The 14242-nt window shown below is 39.4% G+C and overlaps 1 protein-coding gene and 1 long non-coding RNA gene across 2 annotated transcripts in view; both read right to left on the bottom strand.

The window, feature by feature from the left end:
- Positions 8279–8716, bottom strand: LOC107620642. Its single transcript, XM_016322774.1, has one exon. It carries the CDS (start codon positions 8714–8716, stop codon positions 8279–8281), a length of 438 nt encoding a protein of 145 aa, XP_016178260.1.
- The window catches only part of LOC110267904, a 27934-nt gene continuing 24708 nt past the window's right edge, over positions 11017–14242 (bottom strand). Inside the window, exon 3 of the long non-coding RNA XR_002355874.1 lies at positions 11017–11061. This is a non-coding gene — a long non-coding RNA (uncharacterized LOC110267904). The remainder of the gene's footprint in view (positions 11062–14242) is intronic.

The following is a 14242-nucleotide window of genomic DNA, read 5'->3' as shown; positions in this document are numbered from 1 at the left end:
TTAAGAAAGGTGAAGGAGTCATAGGACATTCATAGCTTTAAGGCATAGACACTAAGACACTAGTGATCATGTAATAAGACACAAACATAAATAAACATAAAGCATAAAATTTCAAAAAATAGAAAATAAAGAACAAGAAAATTAAAGAAGGGGTCCACCTTAGTGATGGCGGCTTGTTCTTCCTCTTGAAGATCTTATGGAGTGTTTGAGCTCCTCAAAATCTCTTCCTTGCCTTTGTTGCTCCTCTCTCATGACTCTTTGGTCTTCTCTAATTTCATGGAGGAGGATGCAATGCTCTTGGTGCTCCATCCTTAGTTGTCCCATATTGGAACTTAATTCTCCTAGGGAGGTGTTGATTTGCTCCCAATAGTTTTGTGGAGGAAAATTCATCCCTTGAGGCATCTCAGGAATTTCATGATGAGGAATTTCCTCATGCTCTTGGTGAGGTTCATGAGTGGGCTCTCTTGTTTGCTCCATCCTTTTCTTAGTGATGGGCTTGTCCTCATCAATGAGGATGTCTTCCTCTATATCAATTCCAGCTGAATTGTAGAGGTGACAAATGAGATGAGGGAAGGCTAACCTTGCCAAAGTAGAAGACTTGTCCACCACCTTGTAGAGTTCTAGGGATATAACCTCATGAACTTCTACTTCCTCTCCAATCATGATGCTATAGATCATGATAGCCCGGTCTATAGTAACTTCAGACCGGTTGCTAGTGGGAATGATTGAGCGTTGGATGAACTCCAACCATCCTCTAGCCATGGGCTTGAGGTCAAGCCTTCTTAGTTCAACCGGCTTGCCTCTTGAGTCTCTTTTCCACTAAGCTCCTTCCACACATATGTCCATGAGGATTTGGTCCAACCTTTGATCAAAGTTGGCCCTTCTAGTGTAGGGGCGTGCATCTCCTTGCATCATGGGCAAGTTGAATGCCAACCTTACATTTTCCGGACTGAAATCTAAGCATTTCCCCCAGACCATTGTAAGCCAATTCTTTGGGTCCGGGTTTACACTTTGATCATGGTTTTTGGTGATCCATGCATTGACATAGAACTCTTGAACCATTAAGATCCCGACTTGTTGAATGGGGTTGGTGAGAATTTTCCAACCTCTTCTTCGAATCTCATGTCAGATCTCTGGATACTCACCCTTTTTGAGCTTGAAGGGGACCTCGGGAATCACCTTCTTCTTGGCCACAACTTCATAGAAGTGGTCTTAATGCACCCTTGAGATGAATCTCTCCATCTCCCATGACTCGGAGGTGGAAGCTTTTGCCTTCTATTTCCTCTTTCTAGAGGTTTCTCCGGCCTTTGGTGCCATAAATGGTTATGGAAAAACAAAAAGCAACGCTTTTACCACACCAAACTTAGAAGATTTGCTCGTCTTTGAGCAAAAGATGAAAGAAAAGAGTAGAAGAAGAAGAAATAGAGGAGATGGAGGGGGGTTTAGTGGTTCGACTAAGGAGGAGAAGTAGTGTTTATGTTGTGTGAAAATGAAAGAGTGAAGAGGGGTTTATATAGGAGTGGAGAAAGGGGTAGGGTTCGGCCATGTATGGGTGGGTTTGGGAGGGAAAGTGGTTTGAATTTGAATGGGGAGGTAGGTGGGGTTTTAGGGTGGATGGATGTGGATTAGGGAAGTGATTATGGAGAAGAGGGTAGGATTTGATAGGTGAGGGGTTTTTGGGAAAGAGGTGTTGAGGTGATTGGTAAAGGGTATTTGGGGAAGGGTGTTATGGGAAGGTGTGAAGAAGAGAGAGAGAGAGAGGAGGTAGGTGGGGATCTTGTGGGGTCCACAGATCCTGAGGTGTCAAGGATTTCTCATCCCTGCACCATGTTGGCGTGTAAACGCCCCCTTGATTGCCAATACTGGCGTTAAACGCCAGGTTGTTGCCCATTTCGGGCATTTAATGCCAGCTTTTCTCCCCTTTCTGGCGTTTAAATGCCAACTTTTCTCCCTTTTCTGGCATTAAACGCCAGTTCTGTGCCCATTTCTGGCGTTAAACGCCCAGAATGGTGCCAGACTGGGCGTTTAACGCCCATTCTGCTACCCTTACTGGTGTTTAAACGCCAGTAAGCTTCTCTTCTAGGGTGTGCTATTTTTAATACTATTTTTCATTCTGTTTTTACTTTTTCAGTTATTTTTGTGGCTTCACATGATCATCAACCTACAGAAAACATAAAATAACAATGGAAAATAAATAGATATGACTAAATAAAATTGGGTTGCCTCCCAACAAGCGCTTCTTTAATGTCAATAGCTTGACATTGGGCTCTCATGGAGCCTCACAGATACTCAGAGCATGATGATGGCCTCCCAACACCAAACTTAGAGTTTGAATGTGGGGGCTCTATTTGACTCTGCATTGAGAGAAGTTTTTCATGCTTCCTCTCCATGGTTACAGAGCGAGATCCTTGAGCTTTGAACACAAGGGAGTCCTCATTCACTTGAAGGACCAATTCTCCTCTGTCAACATCAATCACAGCTTTTGCTGTGGCTAGGAAGGGTCTGCCAAGGATGATGGATTCATCCATACACTTCCCAGTGTCTAGGATTATGAAATCAGCAGGGATGTAGTGGCCTTTAACCTTTACCAAGACATCCTCTACAAGTCCATAAGCCTGTTTCCTTGAATTATCTGCCATCTCTAGTGAGATTCTTGCAGCTTGTACCTCAAGGATTCCTAGCTTCTCCATTACAGAGGGAAGCATGAGGTTTATACTTGACCCCAGGTCACACAGAGCCTTCTCAAAGATCATGGTGCCTATAGTACAAGATATTGAGAACTTTCCAGGATCCTATCTCTTCTGAGGTAACCTCTGCCTAGTCAAGTCATCCAGTTCTTTGGTGAGCAAGGGGGGTTCATCCTCCCAAGTCTCATTACCAAATAACTTGGCATTTAGCTTCATGATTTCTCCAAGGTACTTAGCAACTTACTTTTTAGTAAAATCTTCATCCTCTTCAGAGGAAGAATACTCATCAGAGCTCATGAATGGCAGAAGTAAATTCAATGGAATCTCTATGGTCTCTGTATGAGCCTCAGATTCCCATGGTTCCTCATTAAGGAACTCCTTGGAGGCCAGTGGATATCCATTGAGGTATTCCTCAGTGGAAATCACTGCCTTTCCCTCCTCTATGCATTCGGCCATGTGGGACGTGTTTATGGTCTTGCATTCTCTCTTTGGGTTCTCTTCTGTATTGCTTGGGAGAGTACTAGGAGGGAGTTCAGTAACTTTCTTACTCAGCTGACCCACTTGTGCCTCCAAATTTCTAATAGAGGACCTTGTTTCAGTCATGAAACTTAGTGTGGTTTTAGATAGATCAAAGACTATAGCTGCTAAGCTAGAGAGACTCTGCTCAACATTCTCTGTCTATTGCTGAGAAGATGATGGAAAAGGCTTGCTATTGCTAAACCTATTTCTTCCACCATTACTGTTGTTGAAGCCTTATTGAGGCCTCTGTTGGTCCTTTCATGAGAGATTTGGATGATTTCTCCATGAAGGATTATAGGTGTTTCTATAGGGTTCTTCCACGTAATTCAACTTTTCCATTGCTGGGTTCTCAGGATTATAAGCTTCTTCTTCAGATGAAGCTTCTTTAGTACTGCCTGTTGCTGCTTGCATGCCAGACAGACTCTTAGAAATCATATTGACTTGCTGAGTCAATATTTTGTTATGAGCCAATATGGCATTCAGAATATCAATCTCAAAAACTCATTTCTTCTGATTTGTCCCATTATTCACAGGATTCCTTTCAAAAGTGTACATGAATTGGTTATTTGTAACCATTTTAATGAGTTCCTGAGCTTCTGCCGAAGTCTTCTTCAGATGAAGAGATCCTCCAGCAGAGTTGTCCAATGACATCTTGGACAGTTCAGACAGACCATCATAGAAGATACCTATGATGCTCCATTCTGAAAGCATGTCAGAAGGACACCTTCTAATCAATTGCTTGTATCTTTCCCAAGCTTCATAGAGGGATTCACCTTCCTTTTGTCTGAAGGTTTAGACTTCTACTCTAAGCTTACTCAATTTTTGAAGTGGAAAGAATTTTGCCAAGAAGGCATTGACCAGCTTTTCCCAAGAGTTCAGGCTTTCCTTAGGTTGTGAACCCAACCATGTTCTAGCTCTATCTCTTACAGCAAAGGGGAAAAGCATAAGTCTGTAGACCTCGGGATCAACCCCATTGGTCTTAACAGTGTCACAGATTTGCAAGAATTCAGTCAAGAACTGATGAGGATTTTCCAATAGAAGTCCGTAGAACTTGCAATTCTGTTGCATCAGAGAAACTAATTAAGGATTAAGCTCAAAGTTGTTTGCTCCAATGGCAGGGATTGAGATGCTTCTCCCATAGAAGTCGGGAGTAGGTGCAGTAAAGTCACCAAGCACCTTCCTTGCATTGTTGGCATTGTTGTTGTTTTCGGCTGCCATGTCTTCTTCTTATTTGAAAATTTCTGTTAGGTCCTCTCCAGAGAGTTGTGCTTTAGCTTCTCTTAGCTTTCTCTTCAAGGTCCTTTCAGGTTCAGGATCAGCTTCAACAAGAATGCATTTGTCCTTGCTCCTGCTCATATGAAAGAGAGAAGAAGAAAGTATGGAATCCTCTATGTCACAGTATAGAGATTCCTTGAGATGTCAGAGGAAAAGGAGAATAGAAGGAGGAGGTAGAGAGGAGAGAATTCGAACTTATAGAGAGAGGGAGTTTGAATTGCACATTGAGGAAGAGTGTTAGTCCCTTAAATAGAAGAATGTGAAAATGGGGGAAAGAATTTTTTAAATTAAATTTATAAAGATTTTGAAATAATTAAAAGAAATTTTGAAAAATTGATTGATAATTTTTTAAAATTAAAATTGAGAATCAAAAAGATATGATTGAAAATCATTTTTGAAAAAGATGTGGCTGAGAAGATATGATTGAGAAAATATTGTTTTAAAAAGATATGATTGACAAACAATTAAAAAGATTTGATTTTTAAAATTAGTATCTTGGCTAACAAGAAATTTAAAAGATATGATTCTAAAATTCAATTATTGAACCTTTCTTAACAAGGAAGAAATTTTTGAATCACATCACTAATTGTTAGCAAGGATTTTTGAAAAAAAATGGAAAGGATTTGATTTTGAAAAGATATGATTGAAAAGATATGATTTGAAAAAGATTTGATTTTGAAAAATTATGAAAATTTGAAAAAGATTTGAATTAAAAACAAAATCTTCCCTCCTGTGCCATCCTGGCGTTAAACGCCCAGAATGGTATCCATTCTGGTGTTTAACGCCCAAAATACTACCTTTTTGGGCGTTTAACGCCCAGCCAGATATCCTGACTGGCGTTTAAACGCCAGTTTTCCTTCCTCACTAGGCGTTTTGAACGCCCAGCTTTTCCTGTGTAATTCCTCTGCTGCATGTTCTGAATCTTCAATTCTCTGTATTATTGACTTGAAAAGACATAATTTTGAAATTTTTTTTTGAATTTTTAATGATGAAAAACAACAAAATGAAACTAATCATGTAAAACCAAGATCAAATAAACAATGCATGCAGGACACCAAACTTAGAAATTTTCATATTAGAGACACTAACAAATTGAGAAAGCATATGAAAATCAACAAAACACACAAAACAAGAGAGATTAAAGATCAGAGTAAGGAAATCATCAAGAATAACTTGAAGATTAATGAAGAACATAATGCATATATTCGAAGATTGCAAGAAAATTAAAAATATGCAGGACACAAAACTTAAAAATAGACACTAGACTAAAACAAGAAACACACATTATTTTTTATTTTTTATTTTGTTAAAATTTTTTTTTTGTGATTTTTCGAAAATTGTTTTGAAAAAGAAAAATAAGAATTTCAAAATTTTTAATAAGAATTCCAGGAATCATGCAATGTTAGTCTAAAGCTTCAGTCTAAAAAGATTAGACATGGCTAGCCAAGCTTCAGCAGACATTACATACAATAGCCCAATTGATGGGAATCAATTAGCTCCTGTGATGATAAAAACATCATCTGAAACTCTAGAATTCATTCTTAAAAACTCTGAAAATAAAAATAAAATTACCTAATCTGAGCAACAAGATGAACCGTCAGTTGTCCAAACTCGAACAATCCCCGGCAACGGCGCCAAAAACTTGGTGCACGAAATTGCGATCATCAATGGCACTAACAACTTGGTACGCACAATTGTAATCTCAACTCTTTGTCACAACTCCACACAACTAACCAGCAAGTGCACTGGGTTGTCCAAGTAATAAACCTTACGTGAGTAAGGGTCGATCCCACAGAGATTGTCGGCTTGAAGCAAGCTATGGTTATCATGTAAATCTCAGTCAGGTGGATTCAAATAGTTATGGAGAATTGATAATTAAAAGATGAATAAGACATAAAATAAGATAGAAATACTTATGTAATTCATTGGCAAGAATTTCAGATAAGCGTATGAAGATGCTTTGTTCCTCCTGAACTTCTGCTTTCCTATTGCCTTCATCCAATCATCCATACTCCTTTCCATGGCAAGCTTTATGTTGGGCATCACCGTTGTCAATGGCTACTTCCCGTCTTCTCAGTGAAAATGGTCCAAATGCGCTGTCACCGCACGGCTAATCAGCTGTTGGTTCTCGATCATGTTGGAATAGGATCCATTGATACTTTTGCGTCTGTCACTATGCCCAACACTCGCGAGTTTGAAGCTCGGCACAGTCATCCTTTCCCAAATCCTACTCGAAATACCACAGACAAGGTTTAGACTTTCCGGATCTCAGGAATGGCCGCCAATAATTCTAGCCTATACCACGAAGGTTCTAATCTTAGATTAGAAACCCAAGAGATACACATCCAAGCTTGTTTGCATGTAGAACGGAAGTGGTTGTCAGGCACGCGTTCATAGGTGAGAATGGTGATGAGTGTCACATAATCATCAAATTCATCATGTTCTTGAGTGCGAATGAATATCTTGGAGAAGAAATAGGCTTGAGTTGAATAGCAAAACAATAGTACTTTGTATTAATTCATGAGGAACAGCAGAGCTTCACACCTTAATCTATGGGGTGTAGAAACTCCACCGTTGAAAATACATAAGAAAAAAAGGTTTAGGCATGGCCATGAGGCCAGCCCCCAAAACGTGATCAAGAGATCAAAAGATGAACTAAAGATTCCAAGATGAAAATACAATAGCAAAAGGTCCTATTTATAAAGAACTAGTAACCTAGGGTTTACAGAAATGAGTAAATGATGCAGAAATCCATTTCTAGGCCCACTTGGTGTGTGCTTGGGCTGAGCATTGAAGCTTTCACATGTAGAAACCTTTCTTGGAGTTAAATGCCAGCTTTGGTGCCAGTTTGGGTGTTTAACTCCAGCTTTTATGCCAGTTCTGGCGTTTTGACGCCACAATTTTTATGCTGACTTGGAATGCCAGTTTGGGCCATCAAATCTCGAGCAAAGTATGGACTATTATATATTGATGGAAATCCCAGGATGTCTACTTTTCAAAGCAATTAAGAGCACGCCAATTGGGCTTCTGTAGCTCCAGAAAATCCACTTTGAGTGCAGGGAGGTCAGAACCCAACAGCGTCTGCAGTCCTTTTTCAGCCTCTGAATCAGATTTTTGTTCAGGTCCCTTAATTTCAGCCAGAAAATACCTGAAATCATAGAAAAACACAGAAACTCATAGTAAAGTCCAGAAATATGATTTTTATTTAAAAACTAATAAAAATATAATAAAAAGTAACTAAAACATACTAAAAGCTACCTAAAAATAATGCCAAAAAGCGTATAAATTATCCGCTCATCACATACCTAATCAAGGACTGGGCTTTGTAGAGATCGTCGCGCTGGCAAATAGTGCAGCGATCAGAGCACCGGATCAAAAGTTATTTGGATTTGAATATCTAAGTGAGGGTTTAAGTTTGGAAGGTGTTCTTCCCCTCTTGGTTGAACTTGTTCAGCATTTCATCATGCATAAGGAAGAAATGACCTGAGGCTCATTGAATTAAGTGGGTTGGATAGGCCTTTGGACCTGGTTCGTTCGGTTTTGCCTGTTCGGCCCAATCTTGGGTCGAATTCTTTAAAATTGGTGTCAAAATTCTTATTTTAAGTAGCTCTATCTCATTTAATCATAAAATTTCAGTTTCTAATTTTCTTGAGTAATAATTAATTTATTCACTAATTATTCGTGAATTATTCAGGGTTTACATTCTACCTACCTAATTAAGAATTTTGCCCTCAAAATTTGGATTCAATTACCTGAAAAAGGCGTGGGTAGTCTTTCCTTATATTGGATTCGAGTTCTCATGTATGCTCCTCTATACCAAGTTGACTCCAAGCAACTTTGATTAACATAACTTCTTTTTTACGCAACCGTTTAACACTGGTATCATCATTCTTGACTAGAGTCACTTGAAATGTTAGATTTTCTTTCAACTGGATAGGTTCGAGTTCTAACACATGGCTAGCATCATGAGTGTATTTTTGAAGTTGTGACACATGAAATACATCGTGCAGGTTCGAAAGATGCAGCAGTAATGCAATTTTATAGGCTACCGGCTCAATTCTCTTCATAATATGAAACAGACTGATGTAACGAAGATTCAGTTTCTTCGCTTTAATGGCTCGACCCACTCTGGTTATCGGAGTAACCTTAATAAAAATGCAATCCCCGTCATCAAACTCTAAAGGTTTCCGCCTCTGATCGGCGTAGCTCTTCTGGCGACTTTGAGTAGTGAGCATCCTGTTTTGGATTTTCTTGATCTGTTTGGTGATTTTAGCTATAAACTCAAGCCCTAACAAACTTGATTCCCAATTTCATACCAGTATAGTGGAGATTGATATTTTCTACCATACAGAGCCTCATATGGAGCCATTCCGATACTCGCATGTTAGCTGTTGTAGCACGCAAATTTCACCAATGGTATGTACCGATCCCAACTTGTCGGTTGGTCCAATACGCAAGCCCTCAACATATCTTCCAGTGTTTGGATTGTTCTTTCTAATTGACCATCGGTCTAAGGGTGATATGCAGTACTTAAACTCAACTGAGGCTCAAATGCTCGCTGGAAAGCTCCCCAGAATCTTGATGTGAAACGAGGGTCTCTATCAGAGATTATAGTGGTAGACACGCCGTGTAACCTAAAAGTTTCCTTAATGTACAAGTGTGCTAGCTCCTCTAAGGTGCAATTCATTCGAACGGGAAAAAAGTGAGCCGACTTTGTCAGCCGGTCCACAATCACCCAGACAGCAACAAATCCGGCTCGAGTTCTTGGCAAACCCGACACAAAATCCATTACAATGCTCTCCCATTTCCATTTCGAAACTTCTAAAGGTTGTAAAGCCTCGGATGGTCTCTGGTGTTCAATCTTTACTTTCTAACAATTTAGGCACTTTGAAACATGCGTCGCTACGTCATTTTTCATACCAGGCCACCAAAACATCGACTTTAGATCGTGGTACATCTTTGTGCTCCCCGGATGGATTGAGAACTTACTCTGATGGGCTTCTTTCAGGTTGTCTTGCCATAAATTCCCGACATTTGGTACGCAAATTCTTCCTTTGTACCTCCAGATTCCATCTCTGTCCCAAGAGACACTCCATCGCTTTCCTGCATCAATTGCCAGTAATACCTTCTGTAATTCATAATCATTTTGTTGAGATCTCTCAATTTCAGCCTTAAAGGTACTCGAAATCTATAGTTGATTCAAACATACACCCCCAGCTACTTTTTTTAACTTCTAAGCTCAGGTTTTCAAATTCCTTCCATAATTTCTCCTCTTCAAGCATCATCCATGCAGCACATAATGATTTTTAACTTAAGGCGTCCGCCACCACAGTTGCTTTTCCTGGATGGTAACTCAGCTCAAAGTCGTAATCTTTCAGTAATTCCATCCACCTTCTCTGCCGCATATTTAGCTCTTTCTGATCAAAGAGATATTTCAAACTTTTATGATCAGAGAAATCTCGGAACTTAACCCTATAGAGGTAATGCCTCCACACCTCCAGCATAAACACAACTGCAGCAAGCTCCAGGTCGTGCGTCGGATAATTAACTTCATGAGGTCTTAACTGTCATAAGGCATATGCAACCACATTCCGGTGTTGTATCAGCACACACCCCAGACCCTTCAATGAAGCATCACAATACACCTCAAATGGTTTATTCATTTCGGGTAATACGAGTATAGGCACTGTAGTCAACTTTTGCTTTAAAGCTTGAAAGCTTTTTTCGCACTCAGACGTTTAGACAAAAGGCGCATCCTTACAGGTTAACTTCGTCAATGGCAAAGCTATTTGTGAGAAACCTTTAATGAATCTTCGATAATAACCAGCTAAACCAAGAAAACTCCTTATCTCAGTTACTGATGTCGGTCGCCCCCAGCCCATTACTGCTTCTACCTTAGAAGGATTTACGTCTATCCCTTGTTTGCTTACTATGCGGCCCAAAAACTTCACCTCGTCTGTCCAGAACTCACATTTGGACAGTTTTGCATAGAGTTTCATTTTCTTCAGTATCTGCAACACAGTTCTCAAACTTTCTACAAGCTCTTCTTCATTCTTAGAATAAATCAGTATGTCATTGTAACACTCTACCTCACAGAGCTTTATGCTTAAGCCGTAAAACAAAGGTGGTGTAGTATTACGACCTCTAAAATAAGATATATACATGTAATAGCAGAAAGGATATAATATACGAGGATTCTTAAAAAACGGATAAAACAAAATCGCAAAAATAAAAGCGCAATGCTAAGAAAACGAGGTTACTTGTGTACGAAGAAAACTAAGGTTCATAAGTATAAATAAACAGAAAGTGAGAATAGAGGGCCAAAAGTACAAAATAACAAGCTCCTAACTCAGCCTGCGAAGCTAAGGCTGGCCGGAGAATATTCATATACATATATACATATTCCAAAACCCAAAATACATACATGAATCCTAGCTCTCCATAAACCTCTAAGAGAAGCAAAATGAACAAGTTATTCGGAGAGAAAGTTAAGTACATATTTTCATTACTATACAACAAAATAAAACCCAGAAACCACTGCACCTCAGAAGTTCAGACATCTAGTGAGGTGCCTCTCGACCTGCATCTGAAAAATAATAACATAGTATAGGGTGAGAACCAAAGGTTCTCAGCATGGTAAAGGTATCACGCATATAAGATATAAGGTCTTTGAAATGCCAGAGGCAATCCTAGAATGCCGACACTCAGGTATAAAATTTAAGGAATTAAAAACAGAAGCTATAAGTAGGTGGTCATCTAAAGGTTCTCAAATTTTAACTAAACTTAACCTGTACACTAAACTTCCACCTTTCCTCCATTCCTCTATCACTTAAGAGTTGCACAGACAAACAAGCAAAACAAGGCCATGGACTGTCTCCCAACGCACATCCCCAAGAGTCTATACATAGCTTTTTCTCAAATATATAAATTTTCTCAATGGGGGTCAACATTCCTGGGAATTTATAAGTGTCCGGTCACACTTACATCGTAGGGTCAACAGAGTATCGAGTCTCAACCTGGTACACGTGGTGCAAGCCACAGTACTTTACCGAGGAAAACTCGTATCTCAGATCAATTGAGTATATAAGCCAGATAATATTCATAATCACTGTAATCTTTGCATAATCATATCATATAAGCCATGGTATTATATATACTCCAAATATACTCTTTTCCATATTTATTTCATCACTTTTTCCACTTTACTTCACCTCCAAGCTACCTCAATTTTCTAACTTTATCTTACTACTAGAGTTACTACTATGATTTGGGTCTAAAAGAATGAAAATAGAGGTTTAGAAGTTTGAAATTTGACTTAAAACACAAAAATCATTTTCTGCTGAAACAGGGGCCACGCGTATGCGTGGGCGTGAGAAAATACTTGCTCGCGTACGCGAAAATCCCAACACGAAAGGGTTGGTCGTGTACGCAACCCCTTAAAAATCAGTGTTCGCGTACGCAAACACACTGCTCATGTACTCAAGCAGCCAAACCCCAAGAGTTACATCACGTGCAGTTGTCGCGTACGCAAGTTGTGCAGAACCAGCAAAATGTTGAATGCTGTAGAATTTTCAGTTTTGTCCTCCGAACTTCTGACGCGCATAACGTTTTTAGTTTAAAATATTTTTCATCCGTTCTTCAAACGGTGTAAACTTCACAGACCCAATTTTCATATGAGATAAATGTGAAACAATTTGGGGATCTGGAAGCCACGTTATGGCCCGTCGAAATTCGGCCAAAAATTAAATTTTTACAAAAACCTTCCAACCTCTATTTCATTGATTCACCATTCAAATATCAACCATTCCACACTTAAAATCAGTCCTAAAATATGCAATATTGATGCCAGGGCATCGTGGCCAGTTTCACTGACCTTTTCTTTACTGTTTTTAGGTTAGTTTCATGCATTTCTTTAGGAAATAAGCTAGTTTTGGGTAGATATTCACTTATGCCTTGATTCAAGCATACATTGTGCATTTTACATAATTTCATGAGGATTTTGCATAAGTTTAGTGACAAATATTATGTTGCATTACTCATGACTTGGACTAGAGCTTTGATGCACTTTATTGCTTGATTTCAGGACCAAAGGGAAGCAAGAAAAAGGGAGGTAACTTGCAAGGTTAATGAGAAAAGTGATTGCCAATAACACTCTCAAGAAAAAAGGCATCAATGCCCGCATTAGAGAGTCACGTTAACTAAGTTAACGTGAACTCTAACGTGGAGAAGAAAAGTTGAACCAACGTTAGTGACACTTAACATTGTCACTAACGTTGGCAATTACTCATAAGTGGCCACGTTAGAAGCCACGTTAACCTAGTTAACGTGGCCTCTAATGTTAAGGGGGGAAGAGAATCCAACGTTAGTGACACTCAACATTGTCACTAACGTTGGCCTATGGTGCAAAGTACTACGTTAACTCCCACGTTAACTTGGTTAATGTGGGAACTAACGTAAGGGATGAAGAGTTGTTGACAACGTTAGTGACACTCAACATTGTCGCTAACGTTGAAGCAACCACACAACCCCCAAGAGTCACGTTAACTTCCACGTTAACTTGGTTAACGTGGAAGCTAACGATGAAGAATGAAGGATGAGCCAACGTTAGTGACACTCAAAATTGTCACTAACGTTGGGATGGCTAAAGATGGCCACGTTAGAAGCCACGTTAACCTAGTTAACGTGGACTCTAACGTGAGACATAGGGGCACATCGGAATGTTAGTGACAATGTTGAATGTTACTAACGTTCTCGAAGGATGGCAAGGGCCACGTTAGAAGCCACGTTAACCTAGTTAACGTGGGCTTTAACGTGAAGCAAGAAGGGGCACACTGGAACGTTAGTGACAATGTTGAGTGTCACTAACATTCTCGAAGGTTAACAAGGCAACGTTAAAAGCCACGTTAACCTAGTTAACGTGGCTTTTAACGTGAGGCAAAGGGGTGCATTGGAACGTTAGTGACAATGTTAAGTGTCACTAACGTTCTCGAACTTATATTCTCACTAAATATTAACACCCCTAACGTCCTGAACTAAAGTCTCCGCCCACTTCGCACTTTCTCTCTGCAAGTAAAGCCAAGCCCAAATAGAGAAAGGAACTGCTTGAAACTCAAGATCCAAAGGCCCAAGACTTGAAGAATCACACTAGAAGCTGAGAAGAGTAGTATATATAGGAGTAGCTTTGAATTGAGAAGAAGTTCTGGAGGCTAGGAAAAAGAGAACTACTCTCTGTATTTTACTTTCTTTACAATTTCTAGTTTTATGATGTATTCTCCATCTTTGTTTTCATTTTCAAGAGCTATGAACAACTAAACCCCTTTCATTGGGTTAGGGAGCTCTGTTGTAATTTGATGGATCAATACTAATTTTCATTATTCTTCTTCTATCTTTCCTCTTGATTTTACTTGAAAGCTTTCGATCTTCATCCAATTGAGTAGTTATCTTGGAAGAGAAGCTATTCAAACTTGGATCTCTTTTGAACCTTGAAAGAGGAATGAAGAGATCAAGCTAGAAATGCTTTCTCATGCTGGACCAAATTGGGTTTGGATGGGTATGTGACTATAACCCTCTCAATACTTGATTTGGGAAATGCATGTGGTATAATCAGTGACCAAACTTCATCTTTTCTCATGAGCAATTGACCAAGGAATTGGCAATTGATCAAGATTTGAGAGATTGAACTGCAAGAAATTGTAATTCAATCACTTAAGAATGCCAAGGAGATCAATGAGTGCATTGATTAAGGAAGAGATGAAAATGAA

Source organism: Arachis ipaensis, chromosome B10 (genome assembly GCF_000816755.2).
Source record: "Arachis ipaensis cultivar K30076 chromosome B10, Araip1.1, whole genome shotgun sequence".
Taxonomy (NCBI): Eukaryota; Viridiplantae; Streptophyta; class Magnoliopsida; order Fabales; family Fabaceae; genus Arachis; species Arachis ipaensis.
Note: the sequence above shows the minus strand (reverse complement) of the source record. Positions and strands in the feature narration are given on the sequence as shown.

What these genes read in the sequence shown, in the direction of transcription:
- LOC107620642 (XM_016322774.1), bottom strand. Translation starts at nt 8,716, where the DNA reads ATGCTCACTACTCAAAGTCGCCAGAAGAGCTACGCCGATCAGAGGCGG.